This window comes from Orbicella faveolata, unplaced genomic scaffold, assembly GCF_042242905.1.
Source record: "Orbicella faveolata isolate gen_17 unplaced genomic scaffold, um_ofav_v1 contig_48, whole genome shotgun sequence".
NCBI classification, from domain to species: Eukaryota; Metazoa; Cnidaria; class Anthozoa; order Scleractinia; family Merulinidae; genus Orbicella; species Orbicella faveolata.
Window position 1 is genome coordinate 6,925,396 of NW_028301578.1, and position 20,333 is coordinate 6,945,728.

At 38.0% G+C, this 20,333-nt stretch overlaps 1 protein-coding gene across 4 annotated transcripts; it reads right to left on the reverse strand.

The window, feature by feature from the left end:
- Nucleotides 1–680: 680 nt before the first annotated feature.
- On the reverse strand, nucleotides 681–18,825 carry LOC110051507 (5-hydroxytryptamine receptor 2A-like). Of its 4 annotated transcripts, XM_089281166.1 has the most exons (4): nucleotides 17,316–18,825; nucleotides 16,982–17,087; nucleotides 10,454–10,519; nucleotides 681–3,218 (listed from the first exon to the last, which is right to left on the reverse strand). In XM_089281166.1, the coding sequence occupies exon 4, from the start codon at nucleotides 3,078–3,080 to the stop codon at nucleotides 1,995–1,997; it is 1,086 nt and encodes a 361-aa protein (XP_089137292.1). In that variant the 5' UTR covers nucleotides 3,081–3,218; nucleotides 10,454–10,519; nucleotides 16,982–17,087; nucleotides 17,316–18,825; the 3' UTR covers nucleotides 681–1,994. The 4 variants fall into 4 exon arrangements, with proteins under 4 accessions (XP_089137292.1, XP_020613191.2, XP_020613193.2 ...); XM_020757532.2 differs by lacking the exon at nucleotides 16,982–17,087; XM_020757534.2 differs by lacking the exons at nucleotides 10,454–10,519; nucleotides 16,982–17,087.
- Between the last annotated feature and the right edge of the window lie 1,508 nt (nucleotides 18,826–20,333).

Genomic DNA, 20,333 nt, shown 5'->3' on the forward strand with positions numbered 1-20,333 from the left:
ACCCGCTAGATTTCGCCTTGAATCCAGGACTAGCCGGCGGCTCTAGACCTGGGAAGGGGACTGGGTCCGTCTGGGGACATGGCCCAGGCACTGGCGTATCTGCTGATGGTTTGCTGGCAGCCAGCTGTCAAAATCAGGGGGGAAGGGAGGGCGTCTTACACTGACACCTCTGCAAAGCTAGACCTTCAGTTTTCAGTGCCAAATAACCTTGATATTGACTGTGTTGATATTGACTGTTGCTCAGTTATTGAACCTTCTTTGAGGGTTCTGTGTTGATATGGCACCCTGCTGGAGAGTTCCATGCCACGCGCATGTATGACGGGCCAGTATTCTAGCCAGTGGGGTGGTCAGAGTAATTCTGGGCGCTGAGACTGTTTTTGAGCTGTCTCCGGGCACGTTTTTGCGAATACCGTCAGATATATATACTTCTAAAACCGAAGAAAATCTTTTGAAGTTGAAAAAATTGCTAGAAAAGTACAAATTTTAGAGGTCTTATTGGCGATTAAAGAAAATGAAACAAAAACAAACTAACTAACTAACAAACAAACAAACATACAACAACAACAACAAATTAGAGTGGCTCTAAGATTGTTGATTTTAGATTTCGATGACGTCACGTGACAACAGAGAATAGACCACGTATTTCTTTCGAAAACACATATATCATATCAACAAAGATGTTGCCTTCGAATTCTAGTTTAATTTTCTCTTATTATACGGTAATACATATGGCATGGATAATTAACATCTTGAGACCTAGCCTCTTGCAGGCATTCAGGTAGTTCGAGAGCAGTGCGGGAAACGGTGAGCGAAACAATTCGCGAGAAGTGCTCCATTCCTCTCGCCAAGCCCCTCTCTCCCTCGCTCGTTATCAAACTGAACGCCTGTAGCGACATAATTCAGCCGGCTGAGGTTTTAGCCCATGAATTGCTTAGGAATTGCTAAGATTGCTTAAAGCCCGCGACCGTGCCTCTTCCCGCTTAGCAAAGCCATTAAGGCAAAGAAAAATGGCTCAACGCTTGCATGCTTGCATTTCACTACCGGTGCTGATGGACATGCCAAAGAATTTAGACAGTATAAATCATAATATGTTGTTATCTAAATCTTACAGCCTTGGCTTGTCACCATCAGCACAGGAATGGTTCAACAGTTACCTTAAAGGAAGGTACCAACAAGTTCGAATTGGGGATACAGTTTCCCAGTCTCTTCCACTTGACTATGACGTACTACAGAGGGACTCATCCTTGTTATTGTTCTGGTCACTGGTTATATCAGTGATCTGCTATCTGTACCTAATAACAAGTAGTTTGGCGGCCAAACTGCTTGTTATGTTTATGATTCTCAAATCTATTTTAAATATAAAACTAGTGAGTTGCATGATGCAATCTCCGCAGTGAATTCTAATCCCAGAGAGTTTGTAGGTGGTGCTGTCAAATCTCCTTGCCCATGAGTCCAGATAACACCAAAATTCTTGTGATAGGTGTGCGAAAACAATTACTCTTTTTTAAAATTCCACTTTGTGTCAAACTGACATCACCAACACCTGTAGCAAAGGACCTTGGAGTGTTCTCATAGCAATAAAACATATAACATATAGTATAATTCTTAAAAGCAGTGTAATATTGTAAAAAGGCCTCCTTTAGCCCTTAAGCCCAGTGAGATATCAAACTAAAACCAATTTAATGTTTGTGTGCTGCTCTGAGCTGACCTTGAAATTATAGGCACTTGGCGCTCTAAAATATAACTGTTTAAAATACCTAAAATGTAGCTTTTTGTAAGTCATTTGTTCTTGCAGAGTTGTTTCGGAGAGGAGCCGTCTGTACGTCATCTTTGACGTTACCAGTTTGCTTGCTCTTACTCCGAGACCGACACGGCGAGAACCAAGGAATTTAAAAATTGAAAATTCTTGCAGCATGCGCTACAGTATGAGCTTAGCTTAGGAAGTCCCTACGGTAAGTAATTGTTTTTCGTTACTGTTCCATTGGTTTCTCTGTTTACAGGACGGTATTGAGATCTTTCTCCTCCATATTTTCATTGGTTAACCCTGAACCAATCGACCTTCTTTTTTGTGAACTCCCTTTACCAAGCCGGGTGGTTGTGGTGGTCAATGAACGGCTGAGGTTTTTTTTTCTTAACACAAAGCGTTTGAAAGCTGTAATGAAATCCTTTTTGAAAAATGTATAGAGCAAGGGATTGACTATTGAGGTCACGTACCTAAAAATGGCGACCACTTGTGGTAGCTTTATGAGCATTTCAAGGGTTTCTTGGCTGAGTGGGAACCAGAACGAGAAATAAAGGCTGATGACAAACCACGGAAGCCAGCAAACCACGTATATGAACGCCATCAATCCAAAAATGATGAGACATTTTTTGTCGTTTTTTGCTTTTCTTTGGTCGGCCTTCCTGGCACCCAATCCCTGTCCACAACTCTTGGCAATGGCTTTGAAAGTGATGATTTGAGAAACGACGATCAAGATGCATGGTACCAGGAACACGAATGCCAAACAGAAAACTATATAGCCAAATTGTATCTTTCTAAAGGCAACGTCGTCGGTTAACAGCAGGAAAAACCAAGCATACGGCATAAAGCCAACGACAGCGGCAACAAACCAAACGAGCAAAGCCACTTTCAGCATCGACTTCTTTGTCGACTTGAGGTGGGAAAAGGGCCACTTAATGCAGACGAATCGCTCAAGCGTGATTGCGAGAATGTGGTAGGCAGCTGATACAGCAATGAAATTGTTGAAAACGACGTTCAAATAGCCAAGATGTAGCCCCGGGAGGTTTATAGCTTGTAAAACAACAACGATAAACAAAGGAATACAAATGAAACCCGCCATAAAGTCGCACACCGCCAAGCTTAGAAGAAGGCAGTTGGTTGGGGTACGGAGCCGCTTACTTTTGGCAAACAGGTAGAAGACCATGCTGTTCACTATAACGATTACCACAGCGACAGGCAAGACTTCATAAATAACTTCATATTGTGGCTTCACGCCTTGGGGAGCTCCTTCAACATCTGGTCCCGCTGTGGTGTTCAAGGGGCACGAAACGTTGTCCAAAAGGTCAGTGGCGTTGGACATCTTGAGAAGAAATAACCAAAGACAGATGTACACTGTCACTCGGTCGTCTTACTGTGGGTTTCAGTTTAGTGCACGTGGAAGAGGCTGGGTTGCAATGCGGTTAACTTTATCAGGATCGGGGATTGCAGCTATCCTATCCTAGGGAGAAATTAAATATTTGAATGAAAGTTACTTCGCTTTCTTATTTCGTTAAATGTACACCAAAATCAATGGCCATCTGGTAACAGGATTCACTTGTACCGTTTAAACATTAAAAATGCACAATGAATGATTAACCCTATTTAGGTTGAACCTGAAGCCGAATCTTTAAAAATCAACCTCGTATGTCATGTAATGACCCTCTGAACCTTGCCTAGATCTCTTATCATTAATAACCATGTGTTACATTTTACGTTTAGAATCTCGCCTATTTATTGAATGATGCGTATTGAGTCAACTTACGAAGCGTTTAGCTCAATAATTTTGGATGACAGCTTTTTTTCTGGGGGGGGGGGAGGGGGTTGTCGTTGCGGACTGTAATTTGAATAGATCGACGGTTGCCATGAAGATCAAAGCACGCACTTTCTGTTGAAGTCCAAAAATAAAGGTGGAGCCAATTGCTAATTTTAGATCTTCTCGATTTCTGTTCTTTTTCTTTTGGAGCGGGGTGCGTTTGGTCGTATTTCAAGGAAAATTCATGAAATTCAAACGGCAAGGTGGTTTTTCAACATATTTTTTGAGTTTCTCTCCCTTTTTTGTCTTGTTTGTTTTATCAGTTTCTATGAAGGCAACCTATTTTTATTTTCTGGAAAGTACATCTTGTGCCCTTTCAAATGAGACATAGTAAACTGCATGCACTGCTGTAATTACTTGGCGAGATATTAAGAGTCTCTGTCCATAAAAATGGAAAATAACTCGGCAAGGGTCAAAACTTCGATTTCGCTCATATTTTCGTGGTAGATAGGTTAGGGCATGACAAAAACTACTGGATAGTTTTTTTGGCAAAATATCCTTTTATTTCAAAGAAATATGCAAATTACCAAATTCCGTTAAAATCGTCATTTAACGCACCATTTTATTACACAAGTTTGAGAGCCTCGCATACAAAACCACATCATTCTTCCGTCTTTAAAACACTCAAATATTTTTGTGCAATGTTTAAATGTGTACTGGGTTGATTTTAGGGAATGTTGCGTTGTCTTTTGGGTGCAAAATAATTAAATTTCGAAGACATGTATTTCATTCACTTAAAAGTACTTCGTGAATATAATTAATTTTCACTATGTGCGAAACCTTCAAATGGATCAAGCTTCTGGTGGTTGAATTGCAGAAGGATGGTCTAAAGATTCCTGTAAAAATTTCTTTGGGCAAATGATTGTGAGCGACGCGAGAGCTTTTCAAAGTACGTCAAAAATGCAAATATTTGACCATCCTTCGTCAAATTTCAATTTACGGGTTAGACGTATATTTTGGCATGCGCCACATGATTTGACCTATGTTAAATTGAAATAGACACAGAGCTGATAATTTCGAAATGTTCTAACCTCATTTGCTGTAAAAGGCAGGTGCAAAACCCATTTGACGTGTTTCTCTCACCATTCGTCGGACATAAAGCAGAAGTTTGCTTTTGTTTACATAACGTCTGAATGTACATCGCCAACTGTCAACTTATTTAACGGTCGAATACCATGAATCTGTGACCCTCTTTCGGCACATATGATCATCACTGCATCTAAGTCTAAAACGGCTGAGTCATTTGTAGATAGTTGCTTGCTTTGCACTACACCAAAATATTACGTTTTGATCATCACGGTTTGATGGCTTGAATCTTTGCTTGCAGCGGTTCCTTGTTCGTCACGCAATGTTGTCATCCCATTTTAGGGGGTAGGGGTAGGACAATGTCTATCCTAATACGTAAGGCTCCGTAAGGCTTGGAATCACTGGGAGCACACAATCGTGTTGAGTAGGAAGGGACTGAATTAAGAAATGAAAAGAATGAGTAGGTTACCATTACCCCTGTTGTTATCTTTTACTCGACCACCGCTACCTACATGCCCTGCGTAATACTGTAACGCTAAACTCATACCTAGGTCTTTTCGCGCTATGCAATTATTTTTGGTTTACATGTAATACAGTGGGCTACTCTCGGGGAAATGGGTGGTGACCGCTTAATAGGGCTAGCCGCTTAAATAGAGGTTGGTGTACCTTGAATATTTAATTTTTCACTGTCGGGCTATAAATTACTTGGTGAACATTCAAGACAATCATGATAGACGTGTGTTTGAATTATCACTCGTCATGCACCTTCAATTTCAGGCACTTATCTGCCATCGCCCTTTCGAAAACAAAGTTCTTAAATTTTGGGTGGGCGCTTAATAGGGGTAAAGACAATAATGAAACCCTTATCGGAATGACCAAATGGTGGCCGCGGAGGTAACCGGTCAATAGGTGTTTTATTTATAATATTTTACTGACGATAATTTTGGACTGTATTGACAACAACATACCAATGCCTCGCCACTAAGCAAACAAAATACGCCAAATAAAATGGAATGGCCAGGGCTATTTACTCACGTAATTACTAATTAAATTTAGTCTGTTTTTCTCACGAATTAGACACGTTGTGATTTCGTATTTCTATTTCAGTTAGTTCTTGCTTCATTGATCTATAATTTGCTTATGGCGATTTTCTAAAAATTCTAGTGAGTACAGGCACTAGCTTTATCAGCTGTTGTCTGAAACGTCAGAACGTACAAGAGACGTGATGTGGACCGACGCCACGTGCACTATAGAACGCGATTATATAAATATACACATATTATTATATATATGAACAAACAGATGAACAATGATTAAATTGTTTCAGTTATCCCGAGAGTACTCTATACAAAATAGATCAAAATGTGCAGCATATGCCGTGACAGCATTGCGTGACGAACAAATAACGGCTGTAAGATTGTGCTGCGCCGACACGCTTATCAGCAATGGTCAGCAATCGATCAAACGCAATATTTTGGCGAAGCGTAAAGTAAGCAACTATCTACAAATGACTCAGCCGTTTTAGACTTAGATGCAGTGATGTTCATAAGCGCAGACAGATGGTCACAGATTCATAGTATTCGATCAATAATAGGTTGACAGTAGGCGATGTACATCGGACGTTAACCTTGTGTAAACAAAAGCGAACTTCTGCTTTATGTGCGACGAATGGTGAGAGATCGACTAGAAACACGTCAAATCGGCTTTGGACCTGCCTTTTACAACAAATAAGGTTAGAACATTTCGAAATAATCAGCTCTGTGTCTATTTCAACTTATTATAGGTCAAGTCGTGTAGCACATGCGAAAATATACGTCTAACCCGTAAATTGAAATTTGACGAAGGATGGTTAAATATTTGCATTTTTGACGTACTTTGAAAAGCTCTCGCGTCGCTCACAATCATTTGCCCAAAGAAATTTTTACAGGAATCTGTAGACCATCCTTCTGCAATTCAACCACCAGAAGCTTGATCCATTTGAAGGTTTCGCACATAGTGAAAATTAATTATATTCACGAAGTACTTTTAAGTGAATGAAATACATGTCTTCGAAATTTAATTATTTTGCACCCAAAAAGACAACGCAACATTCCCTAAAATCAACCCAGTACACATTTAAACATGCACAAAAATATTTGAGTGTTTTAAAGACAGAAGAATGATGTGGTTTTGTATGCGAGGCTCTCAAACTTGTGTAATAAAATGGTGAGTTAAATGACGATTTTAACGGAATTTGGTAATTTGCATATTTCTTTGAAATAAAAGGATATTTTGCCAACAAAACTATCCAGTAGTTTTTGTCATGCCCTAGCCTATCTACCATAAGAATATTAGCGAAATCGAATTTTCGACCCTTGCCGCGAAATTAAGAATTTGTCTGATTTTTACAGGCAGGCACTCTTAAATGAATAATATTATGCGTTAAAATTTGACGTTGCTGTATTGTGACAGAGTTGAGCTAACCCTAACCCTAACCCTTAAAAACGTCACACAATTTGCTACCTTAGGCCCAGGTCAAACGACGAACGTCACACGAGAACAACTAAATTGTAATTTGGGTGGATTCAAACGGGTAAAGCTCGACCGTTGCGTCAAACGTGGACCTTAATTCGAATTCAGATCGACCAATACGTTCTATCCGTCTGATTCATGTGGATAGAACGTGTTGGTCGATCTCAATTCAGTCGGACGAACTCAGTTGAGTCAGACATCGAACCTTTCACGAAATTAATTCACCCAGTTTAGTTCGTCTCATGTGGAGTTCGACGTTTGACCTGGGCCTTAGCCTGATCCACCATCTGAGATTTCAAAAGTTAGAAACTTCAGAACAGCTCAAGCTCTTGGTTCGAAAACAAACAAACAAAGCCTAAGATAAAAGAAGTTTAGTCGTTTGGAATAAAAACTTTGTAAAAACAAAACAAAACAAAAACAATCGCTTCACAAAAACACTGAAATTTCCTGAAACATCCTTTGAAAACTGGGCTGCATAGTACGCCAAGTAACGTGGCCAAAAATGAAACACAGAAATGTTCCCTGACATACTTTAGGTACAGTCACACGACGGAGACCACTAAAACTTGCTGGTCAAGTTACTTAAAGTAATTACTCCTTCGGTCCATTATTACGTTACTATAGATAGTAATAAGTTAGTCATGTACGCAATACAATTTTCGTTTTCCATATTAGGGAGGTCGGCATCATTTGATAGCTTTTTAGATCTAATTTTAATATAAAAATATTGCTATATTTCTAAAAGCTTCCATTAAAAAGCCATACTGTTTTTCATTAGCTCCGTCAAAACCGCACCGCTAAAAAGCGAGGGAAAAAGAGACCCTTTTTCTCCAGCGCCGGTTGCGTTAAGGGCTGGCTTAATTTACTGCTCTGCGGTTTTAACTTTGCGTCTGCTCTCGACGGTTTTATCGTGTCGATCGTCCTATTCATGCATATTTTCGATCTACAGAATCTTATTTTAATAAAACAGTTGAAATTGTTTTTGTTTGATCAAGTCTTGACGGATTGAAATTTCACCGACTTTTCTCGACCGATAAGTTTAAGGCATTTCAATAAGTCTAGTGTAATTGATTAAAAATTTTTCTCCTTTCAAAATGTGCTCATGTAATGAAAACTGCCTAGCGATGAAAATTTCCCTAATATTTCAAATTTCTCGAACGATGAACAATGAACAGTTCCTGAAAGTTAAATAGTTTCTCAAGAGATGGAAATTCCTTGAACGAAAATATTTCCCCAGCGCACCAAATTTCTCGAACAATAGAAAGTGCTCGAATGATAAATAACTTTCAGAGCTATGAAATTCATGAGCGATTATATTTTCTCTGCTGAGTGAGGAACTTAAAGACAGTAAGCTAGAGTTTCCTGAGATTGACCATTGAAAAATCATCACACGAGAAAAACAGAAACAAAATCTCTAAGCGAGTTACGAAGGTTGTTTACCACTTAACCCCAAATTCCATAAATTTCGGTCAGAAAGTAAATAGCAAGACACTTTTGGCTAGACCGACCGGGAAAGTTTCGAAATCAACGGAACGTCTTAAATGGTAGTTGAAAATCTCCAACCGAAATTTCCGAGTGGATAATGTTCTTACCATTTGCAATTCTCATGCAAGTTGAGCTTCTCTCATCTCTTCCGCTAAATTGAATTTTTCAGTAAATGGTAAGTGGCCAATCCGAACGGAACCTACCGTCTTCTCTGTGTAAATGGTAAACAACCACAATATCGCTCGGCAAATCAGCTAAAAATGGTCTTTATCAACAGCTTATCTCATCGTAATCCTTACAGCCGGTGACATCTCGTTTTTATTAGGAATCATGCATGGTTCGTTAAAAAGGCTTCAGCAAGCCACGACGGCAGCGAGAACCTCAACAAACAAAAGGTTAAAATATATAGAACAATGGCCGTGCATGTACGTTATAAATTTGCAGAGTTCATAGGCGTCCTCTGCAAAACAACAGCTTGGAATGACCACGACCGCTAGGTTTTCGCATTTCCTTTCCTTTCCTATACCGACTTTACAAACATGTATTAAATTTGAGCAAGAGATTATAATCTGGATCATAATATCTTGGTTTGAGCAGGTTTTAAGACCGATTGGTGTCCTGAAAAGATAAAGACAAATGGGAAATTCGAAGGTAAAAATAATATTAAGCGTCGCCGACCCAATAACGCATCTCACCTGCTGCAGACACATATATAGTGTTTTTAACCATACATTTGCACCGTTTGAATAATACCCTGATTTCTAACGAGTAAGTCTATCAGACATGTTATCTCTACCTTATAATTATAATACGTCTTAGTCCTTACACCATTATAATACTGTTTAGTCAAAATAAGTTTCAAAGCAGGTAATAAATGTAATATTTATTCTTTAACGCAAAGCCACCTTGTATGCAGAAATTAAAAAGAAGCTATATTTTAGGCAGAGGCATTTCCTCTTTCTTAAGTGCTTTGCATCTTAAAGAGATGTTTGGATTATCAAAATCAATAGATTTTGCTGCTTTCTTACCTGTTTTCTGCATAACAAAGGCGGACAGAATTTTTGACAATTATTTTAGGAAGTAGAAATCTATCAACGTCCCGAGAAAGACGTGCTGATGTGTAGGACAAATGAACTCTGTGTGTGGCAGCTGAAGACCGTAGGCGGTTGTTTCCACAGCTATTTCGAGTTGTACAAACTCGACCGAAGCGCAAAGAAAATGGTTTCGATTTCTTTAAGGAAATTTTATCATAAAAAGAACATAAATCAATTGCTTAGTTCGATCAATTATCAAAGTGCAAATTCTCTTTGCCCGCGTCATAAGTGTGTCTACAGCTCGTGGTTATTTTGTGTTTCTATATGTATGATTTTCAGCACAGGCTTTCCTGTAGGACATTAGAACTGAAATAGAACTAAACGAGACAAAGTAACAATAGATGCTTCCGATATACGACTATATGTGAAAGGCCTTAAGCCGCAATGTCAACACGTCTTGTTGTTCGTCGTGGATTGAATTTCCCCGATTCCGAATTTTCAATGTTCTAAGCCTGGAGGAGTAACAAACAAACCGACTAGCCAGCACTAAGTACGATTGTTTTAAACACAAGATCGTTTTGTGACCTTATAGTGTCTGTTCTGGTTCAATAAATGAACAAATAATATGCGCGTTTTACTGAGTTCCTGTTTGAAATTAGTCAAACGCCAATGGTTATAGTTCTCGATTAAATCCAACATCGTTTTGCTCAAGGCATAACGGTTTATAATGTTTCAATTTATGCCCACGACACCAATGTTCATTCAAATTTTAGAATTCAAGCTCAATATATGGTGCAGTATAAGTGCAGTATTATTAAACGATACCTTATGGTCACTTGGTAAGGCACGAACAATCTTCTTTCGCCAGCAGGTCGGTCAGCATTTAACTTTCTGGAAAATAATGAAAGTTTTACTTTGCAAATGCCTTATATTACCATTAGGTTCTGAAAATAACTTCATGCAAATAAGTCATTCATACCCGAAGCACTCCAACCCGTATTCTTGGCAACCTCAAAAATGCTAATAGATCACGATTCATAGAACGCCGCCACGTTTATTATGACGCGCGAGAGGGAGTAACTGACCAATCCTTATTAGCAGTTAGTTTTAATCTTTGTCAGCTGCGTATTGCTGTGTCGTAATTAGAACTAATTAAGCTCGCCGTTATTGAAATTTCCAGTCATCAAGATAGCATGAAAGTGACTGTAGATCATTGCGTTCCATGACGTCTGCTAAAACAATCCTTCGTCGAGAACTCAATAAAGCTTTAAGCCTTTTATGTTGCAGGAAGATACAAAAAAAAGAAAAAAGAAAAAAAAAAAAAAACGTTTGTGTCAATATGCTTTCTTCTGTTGGAGGGTTTTCCTATTCTGATTCATCAAAGAGCACGTTTTCAGTCACCTGTCTGATATTTTCCTACGCAATTCAGATCTCGCCAACTCAAAATTTCATTATTGCAATAAAAAACTTCTGCGCCAATCCTCCTACGCAGATTTGCGTGCAGAGCGCAAATTGCATTTGTGTAAAGGATGTTATCTAAAACCAGTGATGTACTGTATAAGAGGTATTGCTTGCATACATGTGTGCTTTCTAGATGGATGGGCGTTGCAATCAATGAAGAAGCGGCTATTTTTTTGCCCCATTTGTTTGTTTTTTTGTTTTTTTTTTTGCAGAGCAATCCAATTACAATTGAGGAAGAAAGTCTTTTGGTAAATCCATTGTAAATCACGTACTGTAAATCATCGTTTTGTGTTTTACTTAAGTCAATTTTAAGCGCGTGGGTGTCGACATTTCGGGAATTGAACAGGAATCCATTTGGTAATGGGCTCTTTGATTTACGCGTCAATTAATGAATAGATTTTGGGTGACGATACCAGGAGATATGCAATCTAATAAGGGAGATAAAGATATGAAAGAATAAACAGTTTTCCACAGAAAAAATTACATTTGTATACGCGATATCAGAGTAAGCCTTAATGAATAATCATAGCCAGCTTAATCGGCTTTTGGTGCGCCGGAATGCTTAATCCCCGTTTTTAATGCCAAGATGAATATTGCTTCGTGGTCTAAGATGTTTCAAACAGCTGCTGATGTTGACTGTCAAATGACCACCAAGTTAAAAGCTAGCCTCTGAGAGCGGAAGATAAATGATATTTCAGGCAGGACAAGAGCAGGACATCTTTGAATTCGACAATCAAACATCAGAGATAAATCGCCAAGAGTGGGTATGAGTTGCTCGCTCCTCAACTGCAAATTCTTAATATTCTGTAAAGCTAGTCAAAAATTATAATGAAGGAAACGAAATTATAACAAAGAGTTGAAAGCTCGAATATGGCAAGACTGTAAAATCTGATCTTTTTATCCCATTGTTATCATAATTTTTAATGATGATGACGTTGATGACTTTTTTTACTCACTGTGTGCATCTCTGATTTCCTGAAACATAGTGAGATACAAACGACACTGAACAGCTGACCTCGCAACTAAGAGCAATCAAAATTTCAAACTCAAAGTAAAGCGTTGCGACTGCAACTGTTTCAAATACTCTGTTTTCGTTCAATTCGTCCACGAGTGGAACGATGTACCTGCAAATGTTGGCCGGCAACCTGAACACCCTTTTTAAGAAAGCTCTGAAATCGTTTTTACGTATTTTATAATCTAAATTTTTAGCACTTGTATTTGTAATGGAATCTTTAGCATTAGCTTTTTAATACACATTTTATATTAGGGAAGTTTTTGTTACATAGGGTCCACCTCTTTAAACTCCTTTTCAAAGTAATTTTTCAGTTTGTTTTATTTTTTTCTAACGCCTGAATAAAGTGCTGCAGTCCTGCAGTTTACCTTCAATTTAAAACATGGTTTTTTTTTAAAGGGATCTATCAGTGTTTTTGAACTGAACATAGTGTTAACAATAGGCAAGTCTCACCCACTCTTCGCTACAAACCTATGTGCGACCTTGTCATTCTATAAACTGTCCCCGCCGGCTACGACGAGAAGAAATTAAACATCGGACTATGGTCGTTTTACATCAATGCCCAACGGCCAAAACGTAATCATTACGGCTAAGTTGCGTTTTAACGCCCCAACTGCTCTGTATCTCGACTGAAGCAGTAGCGCGAAATATCGGATCACAACTATCACATTTGAAGTCACTGACGATACCAAGCACAACGCATAAGAGCTAACAACTGCTAAGGTGTACACCTTGCCCGCGAGCAGACTCATCTTTGAATTGTAGTCCCACGTGTGGGGGGCAGGTGAGGGGGGGGGGGGGAGGGAGGGGGAGTGGGCGAACAGCGAGTTGGCAAGGGAAGCAATCCGCCGACAGGAAGGTCACGCGTGTGCGCCTGAGCTTGTGATACTCAAACGTGAGACTGTTTTCAGACAAGTATACCTACACGCAAAGATAACTTCGCCAACGTTCCTTCGTAGCTTTAAAGGACAACAAATAAAAAAAACAAGTGTAGAGCGGCTGCGAAACGACCGGCTAAATGATCTGTAGTAGCTAGACTGCCAAACTAAAGCTTTGGTGGCGCATGAAGAAACGAATCAATGTAAAGAACAAAAAGGATCGATGTATTTAGTTTGCTGAAAATGTCGTAGAACATTTAACACCAAAAGAACTATGGCTTATATTGCCTATGCGTCATTTAAGGCAGCGACACAAGTTCAACTTCCTCTCGAAAGAGAAGTTCCCCGCCCACGGTGCAGTTTGCCAAATCCAGCTTCGAGAACGTGACGATTGTGGAGAGTTACTTCAAAATGCCTTATTAAGAGTTGATGCGTAAGTAAACATATCAACTGAAAACTCAAGGAAGCGTGCATTTCTGATCTATGGGACTCGGAGTACAAGTGGAATTATTTGATTGAAATGTCAGTTATCTCCCGCCCTTAGGCAGAGAACAGGAGACGACGTAACCGATTGCGGTTAAAATAAAAAGACACTTGAACTGCAATAATGTGTACGTGATGGTTGAATTTAAACCGTACAATGCACAACAAGCTGTATTTAAAAAAAGCAGTTTAACTTGCCAACGTATGCAAATAATGCTGACTAAAACTGTCAAATTGAGGGCCAAAAAACCACGAAAGCCATTAAGTAAAAAGAAATAGTGTACGTATAAGGGATTAGCGTCTATCAGGCTCAGCAAGTAGCCTGCGAACAGACTCCCGGCGAGGACGGAAAAAATTTCGGCGAGCACGAAATAGAAGAATTCGGAGAGCAAAGCCTGTTCGCAGACTACCCAGCAAGTGGCAAAGTGATTCGCAAAGTTATTGTAAAAGCGGACGCCTCGCGTTCTCACAATACTTCCGTTCTTAATACCAGTATTGAAGTCGCAAACAATCCAATCTGCTCTATCGATCCTGCCAAGGAAAGCTAGTATATTTTGACGAATATTTTCCGTAAGTTTGAGCATGAACGTTCATTAATTTGAAAAAGTTAAAGATGTTCTATTTATAGAGCAGTGTCACCAGTGACAGGTGTTTTTTGTCCCTCAATTTCTGACAAGTTTTACCGTTCATGTAATTCAGCGATTCAAACCTGCAGTCTGAACATGGGTAATTACTCGCGAATACACATTTTTTCCGTTCTTATGATTTGGAAAAGCATTTTAATGATGTCACACAATGGCAGCATATGTTTTTTTCGTATTTCTTTTTGTAAACAAACAACCACCCCCCTTAGATCAATTTGCCATGCATCCATTTCATTGCAAAAATTGGCAAGTTTGGGATCCCATATTATGATGAGTATAATGGATCCTTCTAAACTTCGCATATTTACTGAATTCAGCATAGGAAATACAGGAAATAGGAAATAATAAAATAGCTAGGAAATAATAAAATAGCGTAACATCCTCCAAAATGTCTATTCAGTAGAATAAGAGCTCAGGTTGATTTTTTTCCGTAGAGACCTCACTCTCGGTTAAAGATGATTTCCAGTCTGTACTGCGCAGTCTCAGCACCCTGATGTTTATAAACATTATTTAAGTCTCACTCGATGGAATACGAATCGATGTTATTCACTACCAACCACATACCTTAGCTTTGACTCCTTTCAAATTCTTTTTCCAACCGGCTTCATTCATTTTTACAGCTGCCAAATCGTTTCATCAAGTGATATGAGAAAGAACGAAGCATAAAGCTTCGCATCCACAAAGGCGGTTGACATGAGACTTTGAATTTACTTCATGTAAGTAGTTACGAAATGTTTACATTTTGTGATGTCTTACATGAAACAAAACAAAAAACTTAAACAAACTCTCGAGAGTGCGTTCTGGAAATCATCTTTAATAAGCACATATTACTGGATGAGGTGTTGTGTGATGACTAGAATGATCAAGGACAAAGACTGAGGCTGATAACTCTAACTTACCTCACATTGTAGTTTGAGCGACTTCGTTCTTTGCTGAAATTTGCGCTTAATTGATAGCTAACCGCAAAATAACCCGTACTCATACAGCTATGTGTGCACGTTCAACAAGTGACAAGATAACAGGAATGACCAATTCTCCTTATAAAACAAGCCTGCAGGGACTCATGGTAGTTGTATCAAGCATCTTTGACTGGATATTTGTTTCGAGAAAACAAATACCATAGTACCTAGCGGGCACGTCTCAAAGTGAATTGGTTATTATTTGCAGCTCACAGTATGGGAATTGGGAACCTAATGAATAATTGCAGTTTTAACTTGTAAGCTTCTGAAAGGAACTCTTAACTAGGCTCCTTTTTGCTTTACATAAGGGTAGAATAAATAGGGATTCATTCTGCGGGCGGTTTCTCTTCTAAAAAGTGCATATTTTATAAACGGTGACCTTCGAGCTCCAGAGTTAGATATCAAAGATAAAAAAACAAAACAAAACAAAACAAAACCAAACCAAAAATGAACAATGAAAAAACAAACAGAGAAGAAAGAAAAAACAAACAGACAAAATAAAACGACAACAGATGTCGTGGCAGGTCACAGAATATTTAAAACTAAAAGAAATATTTCGTAGATTACTAGTCCTTAAACTCAAAGTTAAGCATGTATTGAGGGATGTTTTCCATCTAAGGTGTAGTTTTTACATTTCTAACTTTGAGAACGTGACAATTGTTGAGCATTGTTTTAGGAAATAATATCAGCTGAAATATCAAGGAAACGTGCGTTTAAGACATCTGGAACACGGAGAAAAACGATGCTAAAAAAATGTTGAAATGTTGTTTATAGTGGTCAATGATAAATTTCGAAACTAAAGCAGGAGAAAAGTAAACAGATGAAAAAATGGACTTTAGAATAATACATTTACGTGTAGGTTGTTGACTCAATGGGCTTAAACGTTTGTATAGTTCTTTAGCTCAGACACTTGCCACCCATTACAGTTATAGTTAAAACGTCAAAGACATGCACAAGTTACAATGTGTACGTGATCTCTCTATTTAAACTGTACATCATGAGCAGCTGTATATATTTCCGTTTGGGCGATCTTCATTGTTCGAGAACGTGTACAAATAATATTGACTAAAACTGACAAACTGATGGCTAAAAAATAAACAAAAAATCACGAAAGCCATTAAACGAACTGAAATTAGCGTTTTTCAGGCTCATTAATTGACAAATTGATTAGCAAAGTTCTTGTAAAGCGGACGCCTCGCATTCTCACATTAATGTAGGTAAATACTTCCGTTCTAAAAACCAGTGTTAAAATCGCAAACAATCTAATCTGCTCGATCGATCCTTCTAAGGAAAGCTAGTATATTAAAAAAAAAAAAGTTTCTGCAAGTTTGAGCATTTATTAATTTTAATTGAAGCAAAGTTAAAGATGTTCTATTTACAAACCAGCACCGGTAAACGGTGTTTTTGTCGCTCAATTTCTGACAAGGTTTGCCTTATGTTTAATTCCAACTTGCAATTATGTTTTGATCCTGTTATTTGCATTATTATACATTGTGGTCACCATCTGTCTTCTCATGGGCTAAAAGCCTACAGTTAATTCTGGGAAACTTTACAACCTACAGATTATTCACTAATCTGCTAGAAGATTAGTAAATAATACGTAGGAACATGGCTTGTCGAAAATAAACTGTGTTCGGTGCCATAATGCGTTTGTCGTAATTTTCTTTAGAACAATGTACAATAAAACAATTATGAGATTCGGTTTTTGTGATATCCGAAATAATCAAGGTCTCGGATTAATATTATCAGCCTCAACCTTCGGCTAAGGCTGATAACACTTACCTCGACCTTGATTGTTCCGGATATCACAAAAACCTCATCCAGTAATTGTTTATAATTGTAAGGAATAGACCATTTTGACGATGGCACGCAATGGCAGCAATTTTTCGTATTTTCATTTCTAAACAAACACCCACCTCACGAGATCAATTTATTATGCCCACTGACTTTCATTTCTTTGTAACACAGCAAGATTGGGTTCCCATATTATCATGAGTGTAATACGGATTCTTCTGAAATTTGCTATAGGAATAAATTCAGCATAATAAACAGAGCGTTAATATTTATTTTTTTATTTCGTTATTATTTCAATGAAAAAATAAAAATGCGAAGGCGTAACAAACTACAATGAAATTGTCTATTCAATACAGCAAGACCTCAGTTAGAAATTTTCCCGTTAAGACCTTACTCTCGGTATATAAGTACATATTATCAAGGATGGATGAAGAGAGACCGATAACTCTAACTTACCTCACATTCTACTTTAAGTGATGGCTTCTTTCTTTGTTAAAATTTGAGCTTCACAACCAGCAAAGAAAACCGTACTCATACAGCTATGTGTCCACATCTGCAGGGACTCATGGTGGTTGCGTCTATCATCTTTGACTAAATATTTGCATCGAGAATACAACTGCCATGATTCAATGCAGGCGCGCCTCAGAGGAAATTGGTCATTATTTGCAGCTCACAGTTCACTGAGGGATAATTTATGTATCTTGTTCCTCACACTTAGATACAACATGTGCATAATTAATAAGCTTTGGCTGATAGACTATGAGCTCTGTTTGCTGGGAAATGAGACTCAACACTCCCAAGTGGGATATAATGGCCAGACGTGTGGCCATCAATTTTCATAGCAAACTTAGAAAACTTAAATTACAAACATACCAAAGTATTAGCGCAGCAAAGGTGAGGGAAAAACCAGCTAAGCCCGCCATGAGGAACGAGTGAAAGGCAAATTTCCTTCACTTGCTGAGAATGCTGGGCAAAAGAGAAGGTGGACCACATTTAGCAATATCTATATCCCGAATGACAGAAACTCCCTCAACCAAGCAAAGTGCTGGGTCTAATTACCTCACAAGCTAAATAAAATCATTTTTTGGTAAAATAAATTCCCTATTTGCTGCTTTCACGTTTTGAGCTGCTGAAAAAAAAGAAACAAAAAAAACAAAACAAAACAAAACAAAACAAAAAACAATGAATTGAGCCCCTTTTTAGTATATAATAAATTGAGATTCATACCATAGTCCTCTCTTTTTCCCAAATGCAGCTAAATTTCAAGGTGCATGTTTCAAAAACGATGATCATCGAGGCCCTAATTAGTAAACGAAATGTTCGCATGTCGAAGTGCAGACATTGTCTAAGCTAGCCGGGAGTTTTTTTTTTTTTTTTTTTTTTTTTTTTAAGTATCCAGGCAAACTAAAGAAAACAAAACAAAACAGAAAAAGAAAGCAAACATACAAAAACAATAAACCATCAACAACAAAACAAAACAAAACAAAAAGAAAAATATGTCGTGACGGATAGCACAAATTTAGCAGCAAAAGTACTATGACGAAGAATTACTCACTCACTCACTCTTCCTCATCGGGCCCATATGCATGGGTACTCTTGAGGCCGGACTATGACGTAGATTACCTGTGCTTTATTTAGGGCGGCGACACAAAGTTCAGCTTTTTTTGCAAGATTTTTTCCACTTTTAATATAGTTTCCTATTTCCAACACTGAGAACGTGACGATTGTGGAGTATTTAGTCATATTGCCTTGTTAAAGGTTGATGCATAAGTAAATATATGAACTGAAAAATAATCAAGCGTGTTTTTCTGATAGACGGGACTCGCCAAAAAAACAAAAAAAACAAAAACAAAAACAAAAACAAAAAACAAAAAACAAAAAGCAAAAAACAAAAACAAAAAACAAAAAACAAAAAACAAAAAACAAAAAACAAAAAACAAAAACAAAAACAAAAAAAACAAAAAACAAAAAACGGTTGTTCAAAAGCCGTTGAGATGTTGTTGTTTGAAGTGGTCAATGATACAATTCGAGATTAAAGCAAGAAAAAAATGAACAGATAAGAAAATGGACCGGATAATACATTTACATGTGGGTTGTACATGACCCAATGGCCTTAAATTATATGCATTTAAATACGTTCGTTGTATTTGTAAGTTGTATTTTTAGGTATTAGCCTTTTCAATAAGCATAGAACAGTCATTTAGTACTACTTATGTGTTATTATATAGTGTTTCAGCTTAGCTATTTGCTACCCCTTTACGGTTCAAGTTAAAACGTTCATGTCATACATTAAGTTACAACGCGTACGTGATCTTTGTATTTAAACTGCGTCAAGCTACATTTATTTCAGTATGGGCAATGTTCATTGTTTGACAACCTGCACAAATAATGTTGACTAGAACTGTCAAACTGAGTGCCAAAAAGACAAAAACAATCACGAAAGCCATTACTGAACGCCCAAGATCACACGTAAGGCTTAAGCGTTTGCCAGGCTCAGCAAGTGGAAAGCCTCACACTCTCACATTACTGTAGGTTAATACTTCCGTTCTAAAAACCATGTTAAAATCGCAAACAATTCAATCTGCTCTATCGATCTTGCTAGGGAAAGTTAGCATATTTTGACAAGAAGGCATCAAAAAAGGGTTTATTAAGTAGAAAAATGGCCTTGCACCTGTGTTATATATCGTTCTACATTTCTTTGCCGTCCTTTGCAACAACAACGTGAAATGACTAAGTTCTGCGTATTTTTGGAGAACGCGACGATGGCGGCTATTTTTTCCCCTTATTTTCATTTGGAATTGAACGCTGGAGTTTCAGGAGACCATGATCTAGGCAACTACGAAATTCAAAAATAAAGTCTAGAATCATTTTAATGGCGTTGTCCTCGGGGCTACCGTCGTCATTGCTTAAGCTCTCAATTTAAAATTAAGAACGGACGCCTCGCTACCAAAAGTAGTGAAGTAGGTAATTGCAAGTGCTAACTTCCCACTGAATGACACCGTAGTAACCATTGGGCAGAGAACAAAATATCTATCAACGTTGACAAGAAAAACCAGAAACAAGAAAAACATTTCATGAATTTAGTTGTATTGGGATAGACAGATTCGGCTAATGTGTTTACATCCTTAATTGTTTTCCACCCAATTCAGATCACGTGATTATTCATTTGGGTGGTTACAGTCGTTCTGTTTGTACATGCTCCCATGAAATCAGCTGCAAGTGATAAATTGCACAATTGTGAACCTATATTGGGAAAATATAGAAAGGAAAAGAGAAGAAAAGGATAAAAAAGGAAAAAAAAAAAAAAAAAACAAAAGAAGAGGAGAAAACAAATATGGGTCATACTGTGAAGATTAAAAGTGATTTTCTTGGTAGAACAACATTACTTACGAATTTGGGTAAAAGTCAAAATAATGGTTTCTAAGGTAGAAAATACCAAGTGGATTATATTACGCCGTCAAGTCAGCGTACGCA

Coding starts and splice junctions, on each gene's coding strand:
- LOC110051507 (XM_020757534.2), bottom strand. CDS start 3,080: ATGTCCAACGCCACTGACCTTTTGGACAACGTTTCGTGCCCCTTGAAC.